The following is a 26,022-nucleotide window of genomic DNA, read 5'->3' as shown; positions in this document are numbered from 1 at the left end:
TCAAGCCTATTTGAATTTGTTATTAAAAATGAGGAGGAACACATCTATCATGGAGAGACATATATGTCTTTTTCATTCCATTGAAAATCGATTTTACGGCTGTCGCGAGGAGTTAACGATAGGACGTAGGGATCACCAGGCAGCTCTTTCGCTCTATAGGGATCGGGGGCATAGCACAATTCTTCTTGGAGGAAGGTTGTTTGCCCGGGTGACTGATCCTGCCATAACGTACTTCTACCTATTATTGCACCGACAACCGAAGTGCAATAGATACAGTCATGTTAACTGTAAACATGTGATTTTTGACCCTCCCCAAGATTTTTTATATTTTAGCATGTAAATATTTAGATTAGGCCTAATAGCGTTATTTTAACTAATTTTGATTCTTTCACTTTATTTTATTACAAGAAAATAAAAATTACAAAAAATAGTTTCATTAATGTTTTGTAGTCATTTTGTAATCTCTAAAAATACCAAAAAATAGTTTTGTTTTAACGGCCAGTCTTTATTTTAATAATTATTTTTACTTAAGTAGGGCTAATTAATATTTTTGATAATATTGCTATATGGATAGACTTTTAATTAATTAAGCTAATTTTAAACATAGCTAGTCATAAAGGCCCAAGTTTCTAGCCCATTCCTTAAGCTCAATATCCAATACCCATTAAGTTAATCCTAGGGACCCTTCTAGACTCTTCTTTGGAACAAAAATAAATAAAAAGACCCTAAGGACTTAACACAAAAAGACCTAGGGACTAATTGGTAAAATACACAAAAAATACACATTAAACCTAGACCTATATTAGGTAACGCCTAATACACTAAAAAGGGGAGATGAGAGAATCAGCGCAACTTTTTGAAAAAGAGACCCTCCCATTCGTCTTCTTCTTCACAAATCAACAACCAGAAGGACCCCCCCCTTTGGTCGTCTTCTTCATCAGGACCCCCCTAGTGATCCTCTTCACAAGACATGAAGCAGCGCCATCGAACACCAATAATCGACCACCCGTCTTGCTTCTTCTTCATGCTTGGAACAGAGACCCAAAAATCGGAGCTGTTTCCAAGCTAAACCCAGATGTAAAACTCACTTCAAAACACCTAAACCAGTCACAAAAATAAACGTTGACAAGGTCGTTTTTAGTGACATTCCGTTTCCGATCGAGTCGAGTTCGCCGCTGGTTCCACTTGTCATGAGTTCTCGAGTTTGCATAGCTCATTTGTGATTTCACTCCAGTTCAATTAAATATAAGATTGTTTGTTTTTTTGATGGAATTTTTTTTCCCTGTGTTGTTGATTGTTGTTGATTTTGCTGTTGGTTCCACTGTTGAGTAGCTGAGCTTCTGTCAATTTCTTGTTTAACTAAAAAGGGAGACATCAGAGTATGAGGAATTGGACTTTGGGTTCTCGTTGCTATCCTTTATCGTGCTCCTGTTGAAGATTGAGGCCTTGAAATTTCATAAGGCCGAACAAACTGAGAGGATATCAGGTACATGTTCTTTTGGGTGCTAATATTTGTGGTTTAGCTTGAAATTATATTTAATTTCCTATATAAGTAAGATAGGTTTTACCGATTAAGATTTAATTGCTGCATAAGACTTCTTTTTATAAGCTGCAACTTTATTGATTTCTTCATGTTGGCTTCATTCTTGAACTCTTAAGTTCAATAGAGACATAGTAGTCCTTAACACGTAAGATCATTTCAATGTGAACAACATTCTTGATCGCGTACTTATTTTGTTTGGTTAACCTGTAAATGTATGTTGAATGAAATGGTCTAGTAAAATATGTTGAGTATTAGTATTAGATATCTGTTGGAGAATATGTCGAGTATTAGTATTAGATATCTGTTGAAATTAATTAATTACTGTGATGAATGCATTGGTTATGATTTCCATTTCCTTATATTAAAATATCGAAATGGGATTATGACCATGTATGCAAATGCTTTAAATCCGTAAAATCATGATGCTAGCGCTTGGCTTTCGTGCCCGACTTTGAATTAGTCCATTTTGGATACTGATGATGATTAAGTCGAGCTCTGATTTTAGTTTGAATTAGATTACGTGAATAAAATTAAACTCAAAAAAATATATTCATAAATATCGTAGCTTGCTTTAGGCGCGGTCACTAAAATTGTCATGGCTACGGGTACGGTTCCCGTGACGTAGTTGTGATGCCTAATTTCTAAAATCCGGGGGTGCATTTCATGTGACCTGGTTTTAATTTCCAACAAGGTTAAATAGAACGTGTCGTGAACCACGGGTGCATTTCATGTAGCGCGGCTTGCGATGTGTTTTAAATACTCTTGAATCAATTCTTTAAATAAATAAAAGCGGTTCTAAAGTTAAAAATACACATAGGTTTAAAAGTATGTTAAAATCATATAATAATCCAATAATAACAGTTGAGCGACCGTGCTGAAACCACGGAACTCGGGAATGCCTAACACCTTCTTCCGGGTTAAAAGAATTCCTTACCCGGATTTCTGTGTTCGCGAACTGTAATACAGAGTCAATCTTTTCCTCGATTCAGGATTTGAACTGGTGACTTGGGACACCATAAAATTATCCTAAGTGGCGACTCTGAGTTTAAATAAAATAATCCCGTTTCGATTGTCACTTTAAGTTGGAAAAAAACTCTCTTATACTCTCTTTCTCGGGGGTGTAGTGAAAAAGGAGGTGTGACAGTTCTGACGACTCTGCTGGGGATAAGAACCCAGAACTTCTGGTTCAATGTTCAGAATTCGAGCTTAGAATAGCTGTTATGATTGACTTTTATTTGTTATCTGATTTTTACATGTTTGAGTCTAATGTGCTAAATGCCACTTTTTATCGCTTTGATTTTGCTTGAACTGTATATAAATTGTTACGAAACCCTTCTTCTCTCTGAGTCTTCTAAATCATCTGGGAAGTGTGCACTTTGTGTGACTTCTTTTCTGTTAGAGTCTTATCCCAATTTTAGAACGAGGTTCAAACAAGTTGCAAAGCTGGTGAAGCTTCTGTATTCCCAGTACGCTGCCCCCCCTCGGCTCGAGTTGTCCGCTCAGGTAAGCTAGGTCTAGAACAATACACCCAGGTTTTTAAACCTAGTATAACACAGCCTCATGTCAGATCCCTAGTAGGAACACTTGCTTGCATCACGTGCATTTGACTTTGGGGACCCAACACAGGGGTTGGGTCTGTCTAGGACAGGTGTACCCAAATTAAAAAGACCATCCTGATGCATCTTACGTGCTACTTGCGCATCTGTTTATTTTGGCTTGCATGTTGATCAGCTTCTAGAATAGGGAAAGAAAATTAAAAAAAAGAGAAAAAAGAAAATCGAAAAAAAAGAAAATCAAAGGAAAAAAATCAAGAGTGAGAGGTAGGTATTTGAAATTTCTGAAACTCTCCCGAAATTCAAAAAACAAAAGAGAAAAATAATCCAATGTTTTCAAAAAGTCATGTTTCCCTGTTCCGTCAAAAAAGGGCGAACTACACGGGTCTGATTCTCGTCGGATGTGAGATATGTAGGCAAACCTCATCGGTTCCGGCCCATAATTTTCAAAAAATCCAAAAATATTTTTCTTTACTTCCTCTCTAGAAAAGTCTTTTTTTTTTGAGACACCATTTTAAAAAAAAAAATCCAAAAAATATTTTCATTTACTTCTTTCTTTAGAAAATCTTTCTTTTAGACCCCAATTTTTTTTTAAAAAAGAATAAATACAAAAATATTTTCTTCTAATCTCTCTCAAAATCCAAAAATATTTGTTTGCAAATTCAAAAAATAATTCTCTTTTCTTTTGTAGTATTTCTTTCATAAATTCAAAGTAAAAGTACAAAAATATTTCCTTTCTTCTTTAGAAATATTTCTTTCGATATTTTCAAAAAAAAAAAGAAGTTAAAATTCAAGAAAATATTTTTTTCTCTTCTTTAGAAGTCTTTATTTTCAAAATTCTTAAAAAAAATTGAAATCCAAAAATATTTTCTTTCTTCTTTGTAAGTATTTCTTTCGGAAAAAACAATTTCAAAATAAAAAAAAAAGAGTTAGTTTATTTACTTTATTCCCAATCTTCCCGAACTACGCAAGATCTGATTCATGTTCCCCATATGATACGTAGGCAACCCACATCATGTTCGATCAAATGACTTTGAAAAAAAAAAAGAAGAAAAAAAAGAGAGAGTGGAAGAATGATAATAATAAGGACCGACTGAGTCCATTCTAACATGTTTCTGTTTTGAATTGTGAAAAAAATTGAGTGGTCGGTTTGTGGTAAACTGACAACACAAGATCCAAGGAAAAAATGTCATTGACAACTGACATCGAAGCCGTTACAAATGCTCAAGAGACTCAGGGTCAGAGGGTTCAACAAGAGTCTGCTATGGTTGAGGAAAATAGAATACTGAAACAACAAATGACCGAAATGTGTCAAGCATGGGCCAGTAGCCAAGGACAACCTCGTCATGAGTTACAATTTGCTACACAACAAGAGCAGTACCACTCTCCTGAGTACCACTCGTACTTGTTTGATCTTCCTACAAACATTGAGAAGCCTGCCCGAAAGATGGTACAGGAAGAAATGACCCAAAGAGTGAAAATCTTAGAACAACGGTTGAAAAATATGGAAGGGTTAGCAGGTCAAAAGAGTGTTGCCTTCAAGGATCTATGTATGTTCCTCGATGTCCAATTGCCGCCTGGTTTCAAGATTCCCAAATTTGAAAAGTATGATGGACATGGAGATCCCATAGCCCACCTGAAAAGGTATTGCAATCAACTGAAAGGTGCAGGAAGAAATGAAGAATTGTTGATGGCTTATTTTAGAGAAAGCCTTACGGGAGTAGCCTCTGAATGGTTTATGGATCAAGACACGTCTCGCTGGTATGCCTGGGATGACATGGCACAGGCCTTTGTCAAACAGTTCCAATACAACATTGACATTGCCCCAGACCGCAATTCCTCTTCAAACTTGAAGAGGAAACCAACTGAAAGTTTCAGGGAATATGCGATTAAATGGAGAGAGCAAGAAGCTAGAGTTAAGCCACCCATGGAAGACCACGAGCTAATCACTGTCTTCATTCACGCTCAAGAGCCATATTATTTTCAAAACATGATGTCCGCAGTTGGCAAATCCTTCTCGGAAGCAATCAAAATGGGAGAAATGGTAGAGAATGGTCTTAAGACAGGAAAAATTATAAGTCAAGCAGTTTTTAAAGCCGCAACTTAGGCTGTCCAGGTTGAGTCTGATAATTTTAGCGACACAAATGAGAAGGTTGAAGAAATCATGATGACATCAGGGTCGAGAAGAGGTCCCAGGAGAACATCTCGAAGGTATGAGCAGCCTCCTCAAGTTTTCCATGACTCCCCTGAGCAGTATTATCCACCTCAGAACCCTCAATACTCTGTCGCTCTACCTCAGTATGTTGTCCAGCCACCAAAACACCCTAGAAGGCGAGCACGAGCATCACAAAATATCCAACAGCCTCCTCAAAATTTTTAGGTGCCCTATAACTCACATCCAAGCCATAGGTATAAAGGGGAACAAAGGTTGAAAGATAATTTTACACCAATAGGAGAGTCCTATGTAAGCTTATTTGAGAAGTTAAAGCATTATGACATGATTGCACCTATTCCTCCAAATCATGTGGACCCACGTGCGAGAAACTTTGACCCTTCTAAAAGGTGTGAATACCATTCCAATGTCCAGGGGCACAATATTGAAAGCTGTCGGGATTTGAAAAGAGAAATAGAAAGGATGATCCAGGAAAACCTGATTGTGATCCAAGGCAGTGACATCCAGAATATCACGCAGAATCTTTTACCTGCACATCATGATGCACACTTTGTGGGGATGATGCCTAGTGATATGGAGTATGAGAATCCTCTCGGGAACTTGCTAATTGAAGTTAATGATGTTGATATTGGAGAAGGCTCTGCTAATTCTGATGAACAAATTTGTGGCTAAATGTCAAGCCTACCAATTCAAAAGTCTTTCCTTCCTCACTAGGAAGGAATCTTGGTAGCTTGTTTTGATGTTTTTTCTATTATCTAGGTTATTTTAGGGTTGTGATCCAGATTTTATTTGTTTTATTGAGTCAAAGCCTTCTATCCTTCCATTCTGTTTGTGTAAGTCTTGTATGTCTGTTTTGTTTCTTTTTTTTTATTATTCGGGTTATTTTAGTGTTGTAACTCGCATTTTAGGTTGCTTGTTTAGTTGTAAAACCCTTTCATCCTTTACTCAATAAAATACAGTTTGTCCTTTTGTGTCATTCTATTCCTAGTTCTTTTCTCGCTAGTTCTAATGACATGACATGTATGCGGAAATTTTGGCAAGATCTTAGGAACTGATTTAATCTGGAATTCGATAACTAAAAAAAATAGTTTTGAGGATGAATAAAGAGTTGGAATACTTTGGAACTAAGGTCGAGTAAAATTCACCTTCAAATCATTGTGAAGATCGGGCTTGAGGATGTTTAATCAATTGATGTTTGTTGGAAAGTTTGTCACTAATGGATGAAAAAATGTCTTGTGACCACGTCACACCAAGAAGACAGACATGTTCGTCAATGCTGTGATTGCGAAAGATACCATGTTTGACGTTCTTGAGGTTGGGAGACCCTTTTTCTGCTACCCAAACACTTTATATCCTTTGCTAACCCTTTTGAGCCTGTGTTATTTTTCTTTGACTACCCTCTTTTGGAATCAAGTTTAGAGTCAAAAACAAATCCATGTCCCAAGAGTACAAATTGGGGCAATTCTTAGAAAGTTCAAAAAAAAAGAATTGTCAAAGGTCCATGCCCTCAAAAATAGAAGTTGGGGCAAACAAAAAAAAAGGAAAAAAAAAAGGAAAAACAAAAGGAAAAAAAGAAAAAAGAGAAACAGAAAGAAAGATAAAAAATAGTTTAGGTCAGATGTTTGAACTACGTTAGACCTGATTCCCTAAAAAAGGATATGTAGGCAGCCTCACGGTTCTGTCCAACCAAATAAGAATCCAAAGAAAAAGAAAGAAAAAACAAAATTCCAAAAAATCCCCAATAGCTGAAACTGGGGCAAAGATTTTATTTCACTTTTGAAAGAGTCGATTCCAAGAGCTGTAAGTCTGCAACCTCTCATTTTGAGTCTACTTTAAGCCTTCATGCCGACTCTTCTGTCCAACCCTATCCAAAAACTTCCAAATAAAGACCTCCTGAATGCCTTCAAAATGCCAAGAGAAGCATGCAACAAGCAACAATTGTCACACGACATAGAACACTGTCAAGATGCTCGCACAAGAAAAGTGAAAAAAAAGAAAACAAAAAAAAATGAATGAGAGAGTCTTACTAGTGAAAACCTTTACGGCACTGTAAGGCGATGGTAAGAAGAGATAAATAAATGAGAGAGAATTGTTGGTGAAAATCCCCCGGGGCACCACTAGTCGAAAGCGAGTCGTGAAGCTGATGCAAAGAATTGACATAAACAAGTCCGACTTCAAAGGTCATAAGAATGTTAAAAGGGAAGATTGGATTAGTTTGATAGATCAAGCCGTTGAGTCCAAAATGTATGCCATGATCATTAAGGCTAGTTATTGAAAAAAAAAATTCTTCCTTCTGTCCTTCCGACAGGGGAATTTCTTGTTAATATTTGTTTCTTTGCGTTATTGTGTCCTTCACCCTGAGTCAGTCCTTCTCAAAACAAGCAAGAAAAGATTTCAAAATCTGCTACCAGATTTTCAGTTGTACAAAGTAAATTTGGCCAGCGCACTCAGTTGTTACTTTCAACATGCCTTGAGGATTCATGCAAAGGCTTCCCCAAAAGACTCTTGTCAGCCTACTTGGCGCAAGCAAAGATAACTGGTGATTCTCTCTGACAGACAAATTGCTCAAAAAAGCAGGTAGTCATTCAAGATATCGGAAAAGGTCACCTAAGCAAGGATCTCCAGTTGGGATAAGGCTGATTGAGCTGCAAATACAAATGATACTAGGTGTGAAACAATTAGGGTTGATGCAGAGCAAAAGTCTCTTGAATCTGACTTAAGCTGATTGAGCAGAAGCCAAGCTGCCCAAGATTCAAGGCCACAAACCGACCACCATTTTCAAAACTGACAATTTTTTCTTTGTATGAAACAGGAACAAAGCGGTGCAAGGAAAGTGATTCAAAAAGAGGAAAAAAAAGAAAAAAAACAACAAAAAATATAAGAAGAAAAAGAAAAGACGAAAAGAGTCGACAAAGGGAAGTTTCTCAAATCTTTGCCTTTATTTGTCTTCCTATTGTGCATAAAATCTTGCCATTGATCTTCACATTTTTCCTCCTAGGATAAAAAGTGCTAGTCTGATGGATTTTCCTCCCAATAGATATCTTAGTCTGATGTATTTTTCTCCTAAGATAGATGACCTAATCTAATGAATTTTCTCCTAGGATCAAAATCGTAGTCGGATGAATTTTTCTCCTAAGATAATAAATTAGAAGACCTAGTCTGATGAATTTTTCTCCTAAGATAGAAGACCTAGTCTGATGAATTTTCCCATAGGATAAACGTTTAAGTCTGATGAATCTTTCTCCTAAGATAACAAAAAAGGACCTAGTCTGATGAACTTTCTCCTAGGATCAAAATTTTAGTCTGATGAATTTTTCTCCTAAGATAGAAGACCTAGTCTGATGAACTTTCTCCTAGGATAGAAATCTTAGTCGGATGAATCTTTCTCCTAAGATACTAGAAAAAAAAAACAAAAAAAAGGAGAAGAGAAAAAGGACCTAGTCTGATGAATTTCCTCCTAGGATTAATGTCTTAGTCTGGTGAATCTTTCTCTTAAGATAGGAAACCTAGTCTGACGAATTTTCTCCTAGGATATTTTGAAAAAAAAGGAAGTCTGGATTTGAAAAATGGGTCAATTGTTAGTTTTCTTAAGTTATCAATGTTTAGTTTTCTTGAAATCAGGGGCCCCGCCTGGAGAATAGGGTGAGTTTTTACTTTAGAGCTTAGTTTATAGTTTTCCTAGTCTATTCTTTAGTTTACTCTCATCATTGCATCAATAGTGCAAGTGGTTTACAATTTTGCTAACAACTTACAAATCTTCCTAGTGCAAAATGGGGCAGAAAAAAGTTCTTTTGTTTTGTCTGTTTTGTTGTAATCAGGCGCCCACCTGGAGAACAAGAAAAGACAACTCAAGTTTCAAGGGAAAACAGTTTCGAAGGAAGACAACTCAAGTTTCAAGGGAAAGCAGTTTCGAAGGAAGACAGTTCAAGTTTCAAGGGAAAATGGTTCAAAGTGCAAGGGAAAACAGTGTCAAGTAACAAGAGAAGATGGTTCAAGTTCAGCAATCAAGCGCCAACCTAGAAAAAAAGGGGAATTCAATTCAGAATGCAATTCAGGTCAGCAACAAAAGAAGCTCGCGTCAAGAATGCGAGTCAGCAGTCCAAGATGATCAACAAAAGTTAGCCACAATCCAGAATAAAAAAAATAGAAAACAACAACAACAACAACAACAACAACAACAAAAAGAAAGACAAGAAGTGAATCCAATTGCAGAAGTTAATGAAAGATGTGAGCTGCTCAAGACAGGGCTGATGTCACAAGCTCTGCATGTCTCGTCTTGGTTTGAAAAGCTGAAGAAGATTGAACCAACACCTATAGCTGACAAACATCAAGATTCAGATCAGGGTCCGCATGAAGAACCAACCAAGACTCAAGATCAAGCTTCAGAAGACTCATAGATAGGAATCTTGTAACTCGTAGCTGATAGGCTTAGTTAGTCTTTTTCATTTTTGATTTTGATGTAATAACGGGACTGCAGACCGGAACCTCAGCGGAACGGCACCTCGACTGGCTCTCAATCTCGGCACACTCCATCATCTCATTCACTTATGAACTACACGTGGCCTGATTCCTTTATAGCCAAGGATATGTAGGCAGCTCAGATCCCAGGGCTCGATCACATTCCCCTTTTCTCTTAGCTTTAGTCTCTCCAAATAAGGGTCAGGTCAAAAAACATGTCTAGTCGTTCTTTGTCTGAAAACTCTTCGCGTTTCCAGTCAAAGAGGGGCAGCTGTAGACATGTGATATTTGACCCTCCCCAAGATTTTTTATATTTTAGCATGTAAATATTTAATTTAGGCCTAATAGCGTTATTTTAACTAATTTTGACTCTTTCACTTTATTTTATTACAAGAAAATAAAAATTACAAAAAATAGTTTCATTAATGTTTTGTAGTCATTTTTAATCTCTAAAAATACCAAAAAATAGTTTTGTTTTAACGGTCAGTCTTTATTTTAATAATTATTTTACTTAAGTAGGGTAATTAATATTTTTGATAATATTGCTATATGGATAGACTTTTAGTTAATTAAGCTAATTTTCAACATAGCTAGTCATAAAGGCCCAAGTTTCTAGCTCATTCCTTAAGCTCAATATCCAATACCTATTAAGCTAATCCTAGGGACCCTTCTTTGGAACAAAAAATAAAAAAACCCTAAGGACTTAATACAAAAAGACCTAGGGACTAATTGGCAAAATACACAAAAAATACACATTAAACCTAGACCTATATTAGGTAATGCCTAATACACTAAAAAGGGGAGATGAGAGAATCAGCGCAACTTTTTGAAAAAGAGACCCTCCCGTTCGTCTTCTTCTTCACAAATCAACAACCAGAAGGACCCCGCCCCCTTTGGTCGGTCTTCTTCATCAGGATCCCCCCTAGCGAGCTTCCTCTTCATGAAACCTGAAGCAGCGCCATCGAACACCAAAAATCGACCACCCGTCTTGCTTCTTCTTCATGCTTGGAACATAGACCCAAAAATCGGAGCTGTTTCTAAGCTAAATCCAGCTGTAAAACTCACTTCAAAACACCTAAACCAGTCACAAAAATAGACGTTGACAAGGTCGTTTGCAGCGACATTCCGTTTCCGATCGAGTCGAGTTCGCCGCCGGTTCCACTTGTCATGAGTTCTCGAGTTTGCATAGCTCATTTGTGATTTCACTCCAGTTCAATTAAATAAAAAATTGTTCGTTTTTTTTATGGAGTTTTTTTTCCCCGTGTTGTTGATTGTTGTTGATTTTGCTGTTGGTTCCACTGTTAAGTAGCTGAGCTTCTGTCGATTTCTTGTTTAACTGAAAAGGGAGACATCAGAGTATGAGGAATTGGACTTTGGGTTGTCGTTGCTTTCCTTTATCGTGCTCCTGTTGAAGATTGAGGCCTTGAAATTTCATAAGGCCGAACAAACTGAGAGGATATCAGGTACATGTTCTTTTGGGTGCTAATATTTGTGGTTTAACTTGAAATTATGTTTAATTTCCTGTATAAGTAAGTTAGGTTTTACTGATTTGGATTAAATTGCTGCATAAGGCTTCTGTTTATAAGCTGCAACTTTATTGATTTCTTCATGTTGGCTTCATTCTTGAACTCTTAAGTTCAATAGAGACATAGTAGTCCTTAACACGTAAGATCATTTCAATGTGAACAACATTCTTGATCGCGTACTTGTTTTGTTTGGTTAACTTGTAAATATATGTTGAATGAAATGGTCTAGTAAAATATGTTGAGGTTTAGTATTAGATATCTGTTGGAGAATATATCGAGTATTAGTATCAGATATCTGTTGAAATTAATTGATTACTGTGATGAATGCATTGGTTATGATTTCCATTTCCTAATATTAAAATATCGAAATGGGATTATGACCATGTATGCAAATGCTTTAAATCCGTAAAATCGTGATGCTAGCGCTTGGCTTTCGTGCCCGACTTTGAATTAGTCCATTTTGGATACTGATAATGATTAAGTCGAGCTCTGATTTTAGTTTGAATTAGATTACGTGAATAAAATTAAACTCAAAAAAATATATTCATAAACATCGTAGCTTGCTTTAGGTGCGATCACTAAAATTGTCATGGCTACGAGTACGGTTCCCGTGACGTAGTTGTGATGCCTAATTTCTAAAATTCGGGGGTGCATTTCATGTGACCTGGTTTTAATTTCCAACAAGGTTAAATAGAACGTGTCGTGAATCACGGGTGCATTTCATGTAGCGCGGCTTTGCGATGTGTTTTAAATACCCTTGAATCAATTTTTTAAATAAATAAAAGCGGTTCTAAAGTTAAAAATACACATAGGTTTAAAAGTGTGTTAAAATCAGATAATAAGCCAATAAAACAGTTGAGCGACCGTGGTGAAACCACGGAACTCGGGAATGCCTAACACCTTCTTTCGGGTTAACAGAATTCCTTACCCGGATTTCTGTGTTCGCGGACTATAATACAGAGTCAATCTTTTCCTCGATTCAGGATTTGAACTAGTGACTTGGGACACCATAAAATTATTCCAAGTGGCGACTCTGAGTTTAAATAAAATAATCCCGTTTCGATTGTCACTTTAAGTTGGAAAAAAACTTCCTTATACACTCCTTCTCGGGGGTGTAGTGAAAAAGGAGGTGTGACATTAACTATTGTGATATATATCATAAGCAGTAGTTTTGAATTTTTTGAACAGTATTCTTGGATTTCTAAGTTTATTTCATTTTTAAATAAGCAACAATAAGATAGCATAATTATCACAAGAAGAAGTCGTGAACAAAGGATATATGTATTTAAAAGTGTATTCCATAAGTTTTTTTCTCGCTTAATAGTGCAAGACCGCACGAACTTTTCCATTGACTAAATTATTTGAACATATATTCTATACAACTATAAAATTGGCCTAAGCAACACTGTCATTAAAAAATGACAATCCTTTTTTCCTTTTTCATGTTTTATGCCCATGATACTAAAGAGACTATCAATTTAATCGGGTTAGTAAATGAGAAATTTCACTAATTAACTGTGTATTTAATATGAAGAAAGTCATTTTTTGTGAAAAATATATTTCTTGGATCAGTATTTGGTTGGTGATAGAAAAATATTTTTTGAAAAATATATATCAAATATTAATAATAATATAAGTAACATTTACTAATTAAGTGGTAGGAAGAAAGTTATTTTTCACGGAATTTTGGGATCAGTGTTTGGTTGGCAAGAGAAAAATATTTTGTAGAAAAAGGTATATTAAATTTAATAATAATATTAGCAAATTGAAAGGTATTTATACTAGAACAAGTAATATAAAGTTAAAAGTAAATTATTATATGAAAAATAATACAAGTAATATAAAGTTAAAAGTAAATTATTATATGAAAAATAACATCTATTCATAAGCGAAAGAAGTCATTTTCCCCATTTTAATCTAGCAACCAAGCACTAAATATTGACTTCATCATCAAAACCATTAATGTCGTTTCCTTTTCCTTTTTTTGTTTTTTCCAACTTTCTTTTAAACAAAACATGTTGGAAGAAAATAAGAGCAAATAGTACGACGCCGTATCTCTCGGGCGTCGGCATGCCGCTTTCCAATTCGGTGTACTTTTCTGTCCCATATATAAACTTCCTCTTCCTCTTCCTTTCTTATAAAATAACCAATAAGCTCAAACTCAATCAAGTAGGAACATCAATTCAGTAAGAATAAAAATGGCGTCTCTTCCACGTTACCTTTTCATCTCTCTTCTTCTTGTTCATTCCATTCTCTTCTCCATTGTCAAATGTGATGGTAAACTCTTCACCTTTTTATTTTTTATTTTTTGCTGAATTCTTGATTTTGAGTCAAAGTTACTAATTTTTATTATCACTTGTCCTTCATCATATCTTTATTTGTTTCAATTTTAAGATTTGATTCCTAAATGGGATTTTTTTCCTGTTGTCCATTTGAAGTGTTGAGCTTGTTCAGTTTAGCTCTATTGTTTCATTTGGGTTAAAGATCTGGATTTGTATTGCTGTTTCACAGTTCACTGAGTAACCCATTTCAAGATTTTGTAATTTGAAAAATTTGGGGTGGTTTAGTTTAATTTGATATTCTTTATTTAGCTTGCTAGTTGTAGTACTAAAGTTGTTGTGTTCTGATTGTGCACTTAAGTTTCTGGTACACCAATTTATATATGGAAATTTAAGAAGTTTTGAGCTTTTCTTGAGCAAGCGTTAGTATTAAGTTATTGAAGTATATATGTGTGGATTATATTACCATTAGGGTTAGATCTGCTAATCAAACTTGATGAATGAGACAGATCTCTGCTTTTATGTTGTCATTCTTTAAAGTGGTTCTGGAAATCAGTTATTCTTTTCAGATCATTGGCATGTTTTAGTGTACTACAAGGATTTTTAGCGTAAAATTTTTCACCTACATTAGGAGGGGCTTTAGGGGATTTGCCTCTAAACTTGTTTAATTATCACCTTTTTTTAGTAATTATCAAGATCTTTACTTGAGCTAAATGAAACTGATCAAAAATAGTTTATAACTGGCTGACCTGTCCTCTTTAGCATATCAGAATTGGAATGTGAGAAACGGGTGGGAATTGCTGAAAATTTTGCCTGGTTTTATGGAGAGGTATTCTGATTAATGGAAATGTTCTATGACTTGAATTCAAAGCTAATCTTATTTTAGATTGATGACTTTTGGTTTTCACTGCAAGCAATTTTCTTCTCAATGAGGAATACTTCCTTATTTTGGAAGTTGCAAAACTTACACTAGTAAAATGGCATTTGCTCTATTAAGGGAACAATCCTTTGGGTTCAACTGATATAACTTAATCTCTTCATAAGTGATGAGATCTGATCTGTAGGTTCTCCATCTTCAGTGATATACGGGCCATATGTACACCAGTCAGTTTTTTCTATCGGAGGTTCTTTCTTTTTCTTTTTTTTCCATTGATAACCCAGAAATCCCCAGGATGTATGGTTTTTAACCGAGATACCAGAACTTTTTCGAAATTCAGTGGATGAATGGTTTTAAGCCAGTTGTGCTCATTATATGTATCAAACATATGCTTAGATCACGGTAGATCATTTTTACCAATCTTCTACCATTCTCCACTAAAGGAAAGGCATAGTCATTTGAGAAATTCATTTGACCAATATGCACTTTTACTAACGAGTATCTCAAGCAAGTCAACTCCAAACTCCCTCGGACATAGGAGGCCGGAGTTTGCTAATGTTGTGCTTTGAGAAATAGACAATAATTGAAATGTGAAAAGGGTTTTTTAGCAGAAACTTATTTTCAGCTTCGAATAATTCTGTTTTTCTCTTCTTTTTTTTTTTTTTTGGTTCTTTTTGGTGTCAAAAGAGAGAGAGGGTGTATCATGTTTACTAGTGGAAACACGTGACCACCTGTTCCCGCTTTGTAACATTTTATGAACATCTTATCAATTTGTGATTCACTTCTACACCATATTATGAGTGCAGTTTAGGTTTCCTTTAGAAGTTATACCTCCTTAGAACCTACTTGTTAATCTTTTATATAGTTTATTATCTGCACTTGGGAGTTTCATCTTTGACACTTTGGTGCAGACGAGGAAGACAACCTTCTTCGAGGTATTAACAGCTACAGGGCATCCCTAAACTTGACAGCTCTACGCGAGAATGACAAAGCAAAATGCCTTGCTGATGAAATGGCTGACCAGTTTAAAGATCAACCATGTACAAATACAACAGGTGCCAATACTGTACCTGGCACCGAACCTCAGTTTTCTGACTATCCTAAACTCCTTTCTAAATGCGACTTGAACGCCACAACCACAAGAGACGGAATGATAATGCCAGCTTGCATTCCCAACCTTGTCTCTGACCTCGTTCTTTCCAACTACACGAAGTCTCAGTACTCTAATTATCTCAATGATACCAAGTTTAGTGGTGTTGGAATTGGTTCTGATGATAACTGGGTAGTAGTAGTTTTGACCACAAACAACCCAGAGGGAAGCTTTACGCCAGATACCAGTTCAGCAAACCTAATCTCTGGGCTTGGTCTAATATCTCATGCAGTGTTGATAGTTGCGGCATTTGTCCTCTTTCTGTGAAAATGCTGAACCTTTACACATTATATTTTCCCTTCCTGGGCACCTGATTTTGTTGTTTGTAAGTGATTTCTTAATTGTGATATTCTAATTGAAAGAGCGAGACTATCAGCTATTATTCATTTATTCCTATGAGAATGTACATTAAAAGCTGTGCCACAAGCACATTCCCTTGTCTCAGTTATTTTCTTGCTTTCATTCTCCAGATATAATTTCATCTCAGGCCTCAAATGTTTTTGGACTAAAGCTATAAGTCTTATTGCCCATTTGGATTTCCTAATTGTGAAAGATTTAAATTTACAACTTTTTCTTATAAATATAGCTAGGCAGTTAGAATAAATGACACCTACATTCATGGAATTAAACGCCCGGTCATAGTGCCTAATAAAATTCTTTGAGAATGTTGACTTTGAAAGTTACAACTCGCATTGCCAAACAAAGCCCAAGTACACTAACACTGCAAATGCAAATCTAGTCAACAAGCTGCGCGTTTATAGTAATTTTGGCTTAAGACTAGTGCTGAAAAATTCAATAAATAAGTACAAATAATAATAATTTCAAATCCACTAAATTTAGATAGAATGTCATAGAGTTCGGCCATTAAGTTGAAATCTTCTGAAAAGTCCTTATTGTTTGGCAGCTTACCAGCCTCGAACTCTTGACCTCTCAACCACTATGAACAAGAATGGCCGATTAACTTCAATTGTTTATAGAACATGGGAAAAATCATTCTCTTGTCAATCATGATGATTCTCATAACTCCTCCTCTGAGGATTCATCTCTCTCCTGTAAGCTTTAAATAGATCAACTCCTAAAAAAACATTAAGCAAGTTCATCCCAGCCATACCAAAAAGTGCAAGAGGAAGCTCCACACCACCCTTTTCAAACTTAGAACCATCTCTAATCAGTTTCACAGTGATGAGAACATGACATCCAACTCTTGCTACCACAAAACTCGTCAAATTAAGAACCCATTCTACCTTCACAAAATTACTTGTCGAATCACGAAAACCAGCCATTCGTCGCACTTTACGCAGATGCAGAAAAACAGAATGCAGCTCACAAATTAGAGTCAGAATAAGGTAATTAATCGTGACATTTTTATACAAGGCAAGTGTGAAGCAGACAAGTAGCAACAAATGATGCACCAGAATCGAAGGGCTAGTATATAGATTATAGAGAAGCATATCTAATTGGTCATAAGCAAAATAACCACACGAAAAGCACAAAGCTGTGTACGCCCCCGGCCACGTGTGCACAACAAGCTGTGAGTGCTCAAACATCTGATTAATTACGTCACTTGATGACGTCATAACTATCCATTGATTGGCTAAAATGAAGAGTATTGAAGCTGAAGTAGTAGAAGAGTGGAGGAGAGATACAGAGGTGTTAACGAAGAGCGGATTATTACGAGAGGATGAGAAATTGCGGATGACCCAATTGGCTGATTGGTAGAATATGAAGCCCGCAACGATTGGGAGCAGTTCGGTGCGTTTGTTGAATAGTATAAAGAATAATACTGAGACGACCCAAATGACCAGTGTGGCCATGAAAAATGCCCCAATTCCCCTCGCCATTTCCAGATCTCAAAATTTGTTTCTTTACTTAACCTCTCTATCTTTTGTTTTTGTACTTGTTCCTCTTTAAGTGTTATCTTTAGAATTACAGAGGCGTGGAGAGATGAGGATCATCAATTTCTTTCCATTTGGGAGTTGTAAGGCTTTTGGAACCCATATCTGTCTGTAATTGGGTCTAGGAAGGTAAGGTTGGGTCAGAGTCTCTAATAGGCTTCTTTAGCCTTGTTTCCTCCCCAAAAAAAAAAAAAAAAAAGAAAAGAGTTGGGTTTAAGTTTTGTGCATTGACCAAGTAACATATATGTTTGCCCTCATATTATTTATAAGATAACTCTTATTTACTCTATTAATTGATAACCTAAAATAAATAATACACAACTTGTTATAATAAGTTAAATTATATTAAAAAGTGTAAAATAATGATTATTATCAGTTGTACGTAACTAGGGGTGTCAAATGAGCGGGTTAAACTGATTTTAAGTGGGTCAAAATGGGTTGAGTCAATAAAAGAGCGGATTTCCTTAAAAGTAACTTGGGTTGAGATAGGTTGGGTCAAGTTGGGCTAACATTTGGTCATAGCCCAACCCGTCCAACTCTTATCAATCTTTAATTAATGTTTATTATATTCTTATGAATTGTTTAATTATCGAATAAGACTTTTTTTCTTTTGTAATGATCGTATATAACATATCAAACAAAAAAAAAATTATTTTAAAGATACTTTAGCAAAGTTATTTGTAGATCAATTTGAGCTAAATTAGCCCAACTTTAAAAGAATTGAAATGGGCTAGGTCAAAATGTGTTAAGTTCAACAAATGGGCGGATCAATGACCAGCCCAATCTTAAATGGGTCAAATAGGTTTGGACTCAAATTGTCACTCCTACGTGTAACTTAAAATCTTTAAGAAAAGCTAGCATAAGATAAAAGGATAAATATAATGAGACTGAGATTGTGAAAAGTTATCCTTTACAACACTGGAAGATAAACAAAGAAACAAAATAAGCTTACTATGTAGAATTTTGATTAGCGAAAGAGTTGCTGCTCATTAGCCTAATAGCAGGTTTGACCAAACTGGAGAAATCAGCTATTTTGAAAGTAGTTTTTTCAAAAGTGCTTTTAAAAAATGTATTAGTATACTATATTTATAAACTAATTTTGGAAAAAATAGAATAACATATAAACAGAAAATGTAAATGAAACAAAAGTTAATCCGAGCCCACTGAATTCACAGTGTTTCCTTAAGGAATTTTAATCCCCTCCTAGTACCCAAGGTTATGGATTATTTCCTCCCAGGATAGAACGAATTACACACTGGTGTAGTGGTACTTCAAACCCCAATGTTTCAGCGAACACAAAGCTCGGTAGCTAATCACACTTACTGTTGCTTTCTTTGAAAATAAAACAATGCAGAAGAAGGAGGAGAACTTAGAAAATCGTATGAAAATTCTGAGAGAATGGACTTCTATTTATAGCCAACGTTGGGCTGAAAACTGAAGAGGTGCAACTCTTCAGAATGACTGTTTATGCAAAACGGCCATAACATAAATGCCATAACATAAATGGCTAATTTATAAATTAATAAATCGGGAATTGAAGAGGGAAGTTTAATTTTCAGTTACACAACTGAAAAATTGAAAACGGTTTTGTTGGATTTTAATATTAATATTAATATTCTGTTATTAAAACGAATATTTAATAACATTGTTGTTAATATTTACTATTAACAAATAAATTTGGTCCAAAAAATTAATCAATCAATCATTTGACCAAATCTAAATCCAAATCCAAATCCGAAGTCGAAGCCGAAGCCGAGCCGAGCGAGCGACGACGATGACGGCGTGAGGCTTGCCTTATTCTCAACTCTCTAAGAGCTAGAAGAAGAGCAATTGCTTATATACCCATCAAAAACCTCTTCCTCTTCTAATATGGGACAATGTCCCTTTGTCAATTGGGGGGAGGGGGAGACTTAAAATTTCACTTAAAAGTTTTATTTCCCTTCATTTCCCATTCACCCACTTTTAAGCCATATTAATGCTTAAAAACCCCAACAATCCTCTACATGAATGGGAAGTGGCTATATCATGGAAATATGCATGAAAACTGTGTGATTCGCAAACAAGGATTAATTGTATCTGGATAAATATGTTTCCCTTTGAACTTTCCGTAGTGAACTTATGTCGGATATACTCGGTCAATCGGTAGATTTGATATCTTTGAACCGTCGAACTTTGGTGTATACCTAGACAACCATAAGTCACACAACCAACCCTTAACCGTCTTTGGTTCTCATTGTTGTGTTCGTTTCAGCCATGAACACCACCTGGTTTCATAAGTGCATAAAGAACTGGCCTTACAAAATTCTCCTTGAAGCGGCTTACACTTCACACTTACATAGGTGATTCCTAAACGTGTCATCCCGTAGATACACTATTTGATATACCCCGTACCAAATTTAGAAATCATTAAAAAGTCTTAACGCTTTATCCTTGGTACTGAACATTGTCTCATCACGAGAATGGACCAAAATTTTAGTTGAAATATTGAACCGTCATTAATGACTTTGTTTGATCTCCTTGAACCTAGATCTTGGGATCTACAGTCTTCTAGGTAGAGTTACCGCCACAATGACTTGTTCTCGGCCATAGTTCCATTCTCTTTGATGATTTCTCAACTATCTCTCTAGTTAGGCCTTTTATAAGTGGATCCGCTACATTATCGCTTGACGTTACATAATCAATCGTGATAATTCCTCTAGAGAGTAATTGCCTAACGGTTTTATGTCTTCATCGTATATGATGAGATTTACCGTTATACATAACGCTCCCAGTCCTTTCAATTGCCGCTTGACTATCGCAATGTATGCACATTGGTGCCAACGGTTTAGGCCAAAATGGAATGTCTTCCAAGAAATTTCGGATCCATTCAGCTTCTTCACCGGCTTTATCTAAGGCTATGAATTCTGCCTCTATTGTAGAGCGGACAATACAAGTTTGTTTGGATGACCTCCAAGATACCGCTCCTCTGTGGACTTAGAATCAGTAGAACCGGTGATCCAATTTGCATCACAGTATCCCTCAATCACTGCAGGATATTTACTGTAGTGCAAAACAAAGCCCTGGGTATGTTCTAAATATCCTAAAACTCGTTTCATTGCCATCCAATGAGATTGACATGGATTGCTCGTGTATCGACTCAATTTACTTATAACACAAGCTATATCTGATCGTGTACAATTCATGATGTACATTAAACATCCCGACACACAAGCATAATCCAGTTGTGATATACTTTGGCCTTTGTTCTTTGCTAATGCAAGATTCACGTCAATTGGAGTCTTTGCAACTTTAAAGCCTTAGTGCTTCAAGTACTTTCTTAATATAATGAGATTGTGACAATGCCAGACCTTGAGGAGTCTGGATCTTAATTCCCAGAATTAAATCAGCAACTCCCAAGTCCTTCATATCAAACTTGCTAGTTAGCATACGCTTAGTAGCATTTATGTCGCATTGTCATTACTCATTATCAGCATATCGTCCACATATAAGCAAACAATGACTATGTGATTTGAAATATTTTTAATGTACACACATTTGTCATATTCATTTATCTTAAAATCATTTGACAACATTATTTGGTCAAATTTCGCATCCCATTATTTAGCTTCTTGTTTTAGTCCGTAAAAGGATTTAACAAGTTCACATACCTTCTTTTCTTTACCTGGAACCACAAACCCTTCAGGTTGTTCCATGTGGATTTCTGTATGAACTCCTACTTCGATTCATCTTCCTAGACTTGTTAAGTTTATCTATTCTTCCTAACAGTTCCTTTTTAATCTGTGCAATTACTAGCTCTCTTTGCACAGTTTGCCATCTTAAGATTCTCCAGTTCCTAGCCCTCCATGTATGATATATACTCGCTTCCCACATTGCAACCACCATTTCCTTTTTACCTTGCTTCCGGTGCTTCCTTTTTATGTTGGCTAATGCTTGCTGATAGTTACCAATCGAGTTGTGAACACTAGTCCATTGGAATAGGGAATTACGAATTGTTGTGCCCAATTACAGTCCACAAATAAGCGCTGATGGGATTCCTTGGCATTATCATCATATAAACAACAATTAATATCTTCCACTGGAATATGTAGCTTGATTAATCTCTCCTTCAGCAACAGTCTACCTTGTAGAGCAAGCCAAGCTATGAATCTGTGCTTAGGTTGAGCTACAGCAGTCCAAAGAAGTCATGCCGTTTCCAGTCTTCCATGCACCCCAATAATGACATTGTAGCAGTTCGAAATAGAATACTCATCCCCTATGCTTAGGGTGAATCTATTATGTTGGTACAAATCCTTCATTTCCTCTTTTTGAAAGTTAAGTTTCCTCCAATACCAGCTGCTATCCTATTGAGGTTTGTGATTCCAAATATTGGATAAAACTCTAAGCATCAAATGTTTTTAGCTTTAATGAAGCTATCTCTTCAAAAATAATTACCTGCAACTTGATCTTCTTCCCTTGAACATAAAGTAGTTTTCTCAACTGATGCATAAAGTCTATCACATGTTTTATTCTTTCATACGACAAGACAACTCTAACATGGTTGACACTTTCATAAAATAAAGCAGCCATAAATGCAAGAGACCCCGCAACAAAGGATCCTTGGATAGCTGTGAAAAGTATCTATAAAAAAAAAGTTTACTCAAGTTGAGGATATGGCTAAAAGAGCATGAAGAGGGCAATTTAATGTTGCTTCACGCATTTTTTTTAGATCATTAGTCAATAGCTCCCTGGACAGCACAATAAGGGTGACTTCTAGCGCGCTTGCAGTGCTGAGCTACTATGTTGTTTCTCATTGGGTTCTTAGAATATTGTATTCTGTGTAAATGTGCTCATTCTAATTAACACCGATGGCGTAACTGGAGATTTTCCAGAAAAGAAGGGTAAAGGGATGAGGAAAAACAAGAAAAGTAGGAAGAATAGTACGAGAATGATCAATTGCAGAACTATCGAAGCATATGTGAGCACGTGATTTTTGCCATATATGAATTACTTCTACAGAATCCCCAAGAAATAGATTTTTCTTTTAATTATTTGCCATTTTAGGAATTTTTGTAGATTTTTCTTAATTATTTGCATTTTTCTGTGCATGTTTAATTTTATTTAAATCATGAAAATACAAAAATACTCTACATTTGCATTTAGGATTTATTTTTACATTTTTAGGTTAATTAGTAAATTAGTTTTTTTATAAATATGAAAAATATCACAAAAAATGACTCACTTTGCATTTTCAACTTTTTAATTTTAAATTTTTTAGTTCTTCTTTTAATTTAGGAGTTAATTAATTTTTGTAAATACTATGACGAGTAATTATCTTAATTTGGTAAATTAATTTAGTTTAAGAGTTAATTTTGGTCTTAAATTAATTTGAAAAGAAAAAGGAAAATTGGAAATTGAAAAGAAAAAAAAGGTTCAAGAGAAGGCTGTTGATTTTTGGGCCAATTTGGCACAACCCAAGTAATTTCCCCCCAGACCCGTTCAAGATCCGGCCCAAACCACGCCCCTAACCCGGTCCAACCATTCAGTCACTTAGACAACTCAAACGACGTAGTATGGAACTAAAACTACGTCTTTTAGAGTTCAAGGGTTAAAAGTAGACCCGAGCCCTTCATTTGCTTCCATCCAACGACCCTGATGCTTCGCCATTTCTCGTTTAAAACTGTCCAAACCTTATTAGAAAACTTAGTACCCTGTTTCACTTCACTTCCCTTATCTCTTAGACCTCCAAACCTAGCCCGCCGCCCTTCAAACTTCCGCCATTTCCGCCGGTGTTGAATCTCGAAATCCCACCAAAATTTCACCACACACTCCCCAGACTCCCTCAAACACTGAGCCATCGTCAATTTTCCCAAAATCCCCACCAGTTTCCTTTAATTTCAGATCTAAAACGAACCCTAGATCCATTCCCGCCTCTGACTCATCATGCAAAGGCCTGAGTCCATGATTCTCCCATCTTTGAAGAAAAATTTGGCCTGAAACGAGTGTTAGACGGTTGTTCTCACAAGAACAAGCCAATTAACACTTATTTTTGGTTTAAATCAGAAAACATCGGAGTTCCGTCTAAGCTCATTGTCCGTCTGCCTATTTTAGGTATTTCCGTTTTTTGGTTTTCATCTTTGATTTTATTCTCGTCTTCGTCTCTTTCTGATTCTTTCCTTCTCTTTCTTATTTTTTGTTTTGAACTGTTTTGTTTGCATTTTAGGATTAAGTTGGGTTAGCATGTTGTTTAGTACATTTGATTTCATGGTCTGATTTGCTCAGTCTCCCTTTATTTTGTCTTCTTTGGAATTATCGATTTCAGGAGTTTTTGTAACTTCGGTGGCTTATTCTTTTCATGGGTTTTGTTTCGAATTAAAACTTTGGGCTTCGTTGGTTAGAAGCCCAAAGAGGGGAGGGTCCATTCGGGTCGTGAGCCCAGGGTTTTGGTTTGATTTTTGGATTAGCTTGACCCATGTTTGGTTTATGAGGGTAAATAACAGGGGGTTAAAGGGTATTTGGGGGAATTTAATTGAGAGAATCTTTTAAATACTGAATGGGAAACTTCCAGGAAAGAGGGGTTTGGGTTAGTTCAGTAAATGGTTTAAAAATTCAAGGTTAAAAGTGAAAAAATAAAAATTGGGGAAGGATTGATTGATAATATAGGGAAACCAATTTTGTTGCCCTAAAAGCCCTATATATAAGGCTGGTTTTCAGTGAAATGAGTAGAGTTTTTGACATATACTGAAATTTAGAAACGGCTGAAGGAATACTCTGAAAGAATACTGAAATTTCTGCATTCTTTGTTCGAAATTGGCTTAGGGTCTTCTTTTAATCTTCTTAACTTTGAAACCTTCAAAGGATTTCTGGTTCATTTTGGATCCAAAAATGGTATAAAAGCTGGTTTTTGCTGTGTTGGTGTTGCTGATATATTGCTGCTGCTTCCTCCTAACCTCAGGCTATTTTCTTGTTATTTTGTTGCTGTAACCAGGTATTTCTTGGATCTCGTTAATATGTGAAGTGTATTTGGAAGCCCCATAATTGATTCAAATAGTTGTGGATGAATGTTAGCTGAATACTAGTTTATGTTCTTCAAAGTTTACCTGGTTGTTCCATATTGAATTAGCCTTACTATTTTGAAATTTATTATATTCAATCATGCTTAGATAGTGCATTTTGGACTGTATTTGAACTCTCTTTGTCATGTACTTAATTTGGACTGTTGTAGCATGGTTTATTATAGACGAGTAACATCTTATTTGGTGATGTTTGATTGAATTGTTTCCCAAACTAGTAATGACAATCAGTCTACAGTGAGCTTTTCTTATAGTCTTGTTGTACCTAGTAGTAATTATTTGGGAACTGTTTCTTTCAAAGTTTGTTTTTGGATGAAAGTTCAACTTTTAATATTGTGAGCATGATGATGTATGTGAATGTTATAATGTTGATTTTGAGTAAATTTCAGAAGGTGATATCTTAATATGATTAATGGCATTGAGTCATTGTGAAATTGACTATTAGTTTTTTTTTTTATATAATTTAGAATCTTATGGTTGAAATAGATAATAACAGTGATTCATAAGGCTTTCGAGGGTCATATACATTGCATGTTGAGGATGTTTGTTTAAAGTTGGAGTGGTAGTTTAGCATGTCTGATAGCATGAATGGTCATGAGTTATAGGCTCAATGGTTTCAAGAGCTGTAGCATATTTTAATTCCTTGAGTAAGGAGGTTCCACTGCATAAAAGTGGTGGTATGATAAACAAATATGGATTATGATTTTGATGCTATCATGTGTTAACAATTAGCTTGGCTTGTAATCAATTCCCTTACCCCTGCTGTATATGTGCTTGGTCGTTAATTGTTGGGCCTAAGTCTGGCCTATTTTTGAGGTTTGGATCGAGGGCTAATGAAACGTGTTAGGCTCATTTTGGGCCCAGCTAAATTGCTGAAAGGTTGCTCATCCATGCCAAGTGGTGAGTTCGAAATCCAACCTCCCCCCATGTGTTCTTTTACTTAAGACACCGGAAGTTCCAGTTGGGCCTTTTATGTTTGAGGTAATGAGGCCCACTGCTGGCCTTAGTCCTTTTCAAGAGCCAAATGCTTGATTTCAATTCAACGCAAGTCCATTATTTATTAGGTTAGTTTGAGCATTAGTTTAGGATAAATTCGAATTCCCTTAGTCTTCGTTGATTAATTAGACTCTTTTAATTTAGATTGAGGTATGCCATGTTATTAAAACCAATAATTTATGGCTATCACAAGACTAGATTAAGAAACCCTTTTAATAGAAGTAATTTGAGGCGCGTCATGCCGAATAAAACCCCTAAGTCCATGGCCCTCATATAATTAGTACTAACCCTTTAAAATCGGGGTGTGCCATCAATTTAATTTTTCATGGCCCTCGCAAACATTGTTTTTAATTTGAATTTTCGTAGTTGCTTTAGGTGCGTTCTTTAAATTGACTTTCCTTTAATTACTGAACTCGGAGTGTACATTTCATGTGACCCAATTTCAATTCTTAACAATGTTAAATAGAACGTGTCGCGAACCGCCGATGCATTTTATATGGTGTGGTTCAAGGCATGTTTTAAA

The 26,022-nt window shown here is 35.8% G+C and overlaps 2 protein-coding genes and 1 long non-coding RNA gene across 3 annotated transcripts; 2 read left to right on the top strand and 1 right to left on the bottom strand.

The window, feature by feature from the left end:
- The first annotated feature begins 721 nt into the window (after positions 1–721).
- Positions 722–8,175, top strand: LOC142182696 (uncharacterized). Its single transcript, XR_012711654.1, has 2 exons — positions 722–1,486; positions 8,082–8,175. It is a non-coding gene; the product is annotated as an uncharacterized LOC142182696 (long non-coding RNA).
- A 5,196-nt stretch (positions 8,176–13,371) lies between these two features.
- Positions 13,372–15,949, top strand: LOC107806495 (putative GPI-anchored protein At3g06035). The gene is made up of 2 exons (XM_016630655.2): positions 13,372–13,530; positions 15,321–15,949. The coding sequence occupies exons 1-2, from the start codon at positions 13,452–13,454 to the stop codon at positions 15,824–15,826; spliced, it is 585 nt and encodes a 194-aa protein (XP_016486141.1). The 5' UTR covers positions 13,372–13,451; the 3' UTR covers positions 15,827–15,949.
- A 255-nt stretch (positions 15,950–16,204) lies between these two features.
- On the bottom strand, positions 16,205–17,634 carry LOC107806496 (uncharacterized). The gene has a single exon (XM_016630656.2). It carries the CDS (start codon positions 17,398–17,400, stop codon positions 16,561–16,563), a length of 840 nt encoding a protein of 279 aa, XP_016486142.1. The 5' UTR covers positions 17,401–17,634; the 3' UTR covers positions 16,205–16,560.
- Positions 17,635–26,022: the final 8,388 nt, after the last annotated feature.

Source organism: Nicotiana tabacum, chromosome 7 (assembly GCF_000715075.1).
Source record: "Nicotiana tabacum cultivar K326 chromosome 7, ASM71507v2, whole genome shotgun sequence".
In the NCBI taxonomy this organism is placed as follows: domain Eukaryota; kingdom Viridiplantae; phylum Streptophyta; class Magnoliopsida; order Solanales; family Solanaceae; genus Nicotiana; species Nicotiana tabacum.
This window is presented reverse-complemented; position numbering and strand designations above follow the sequence as displayed.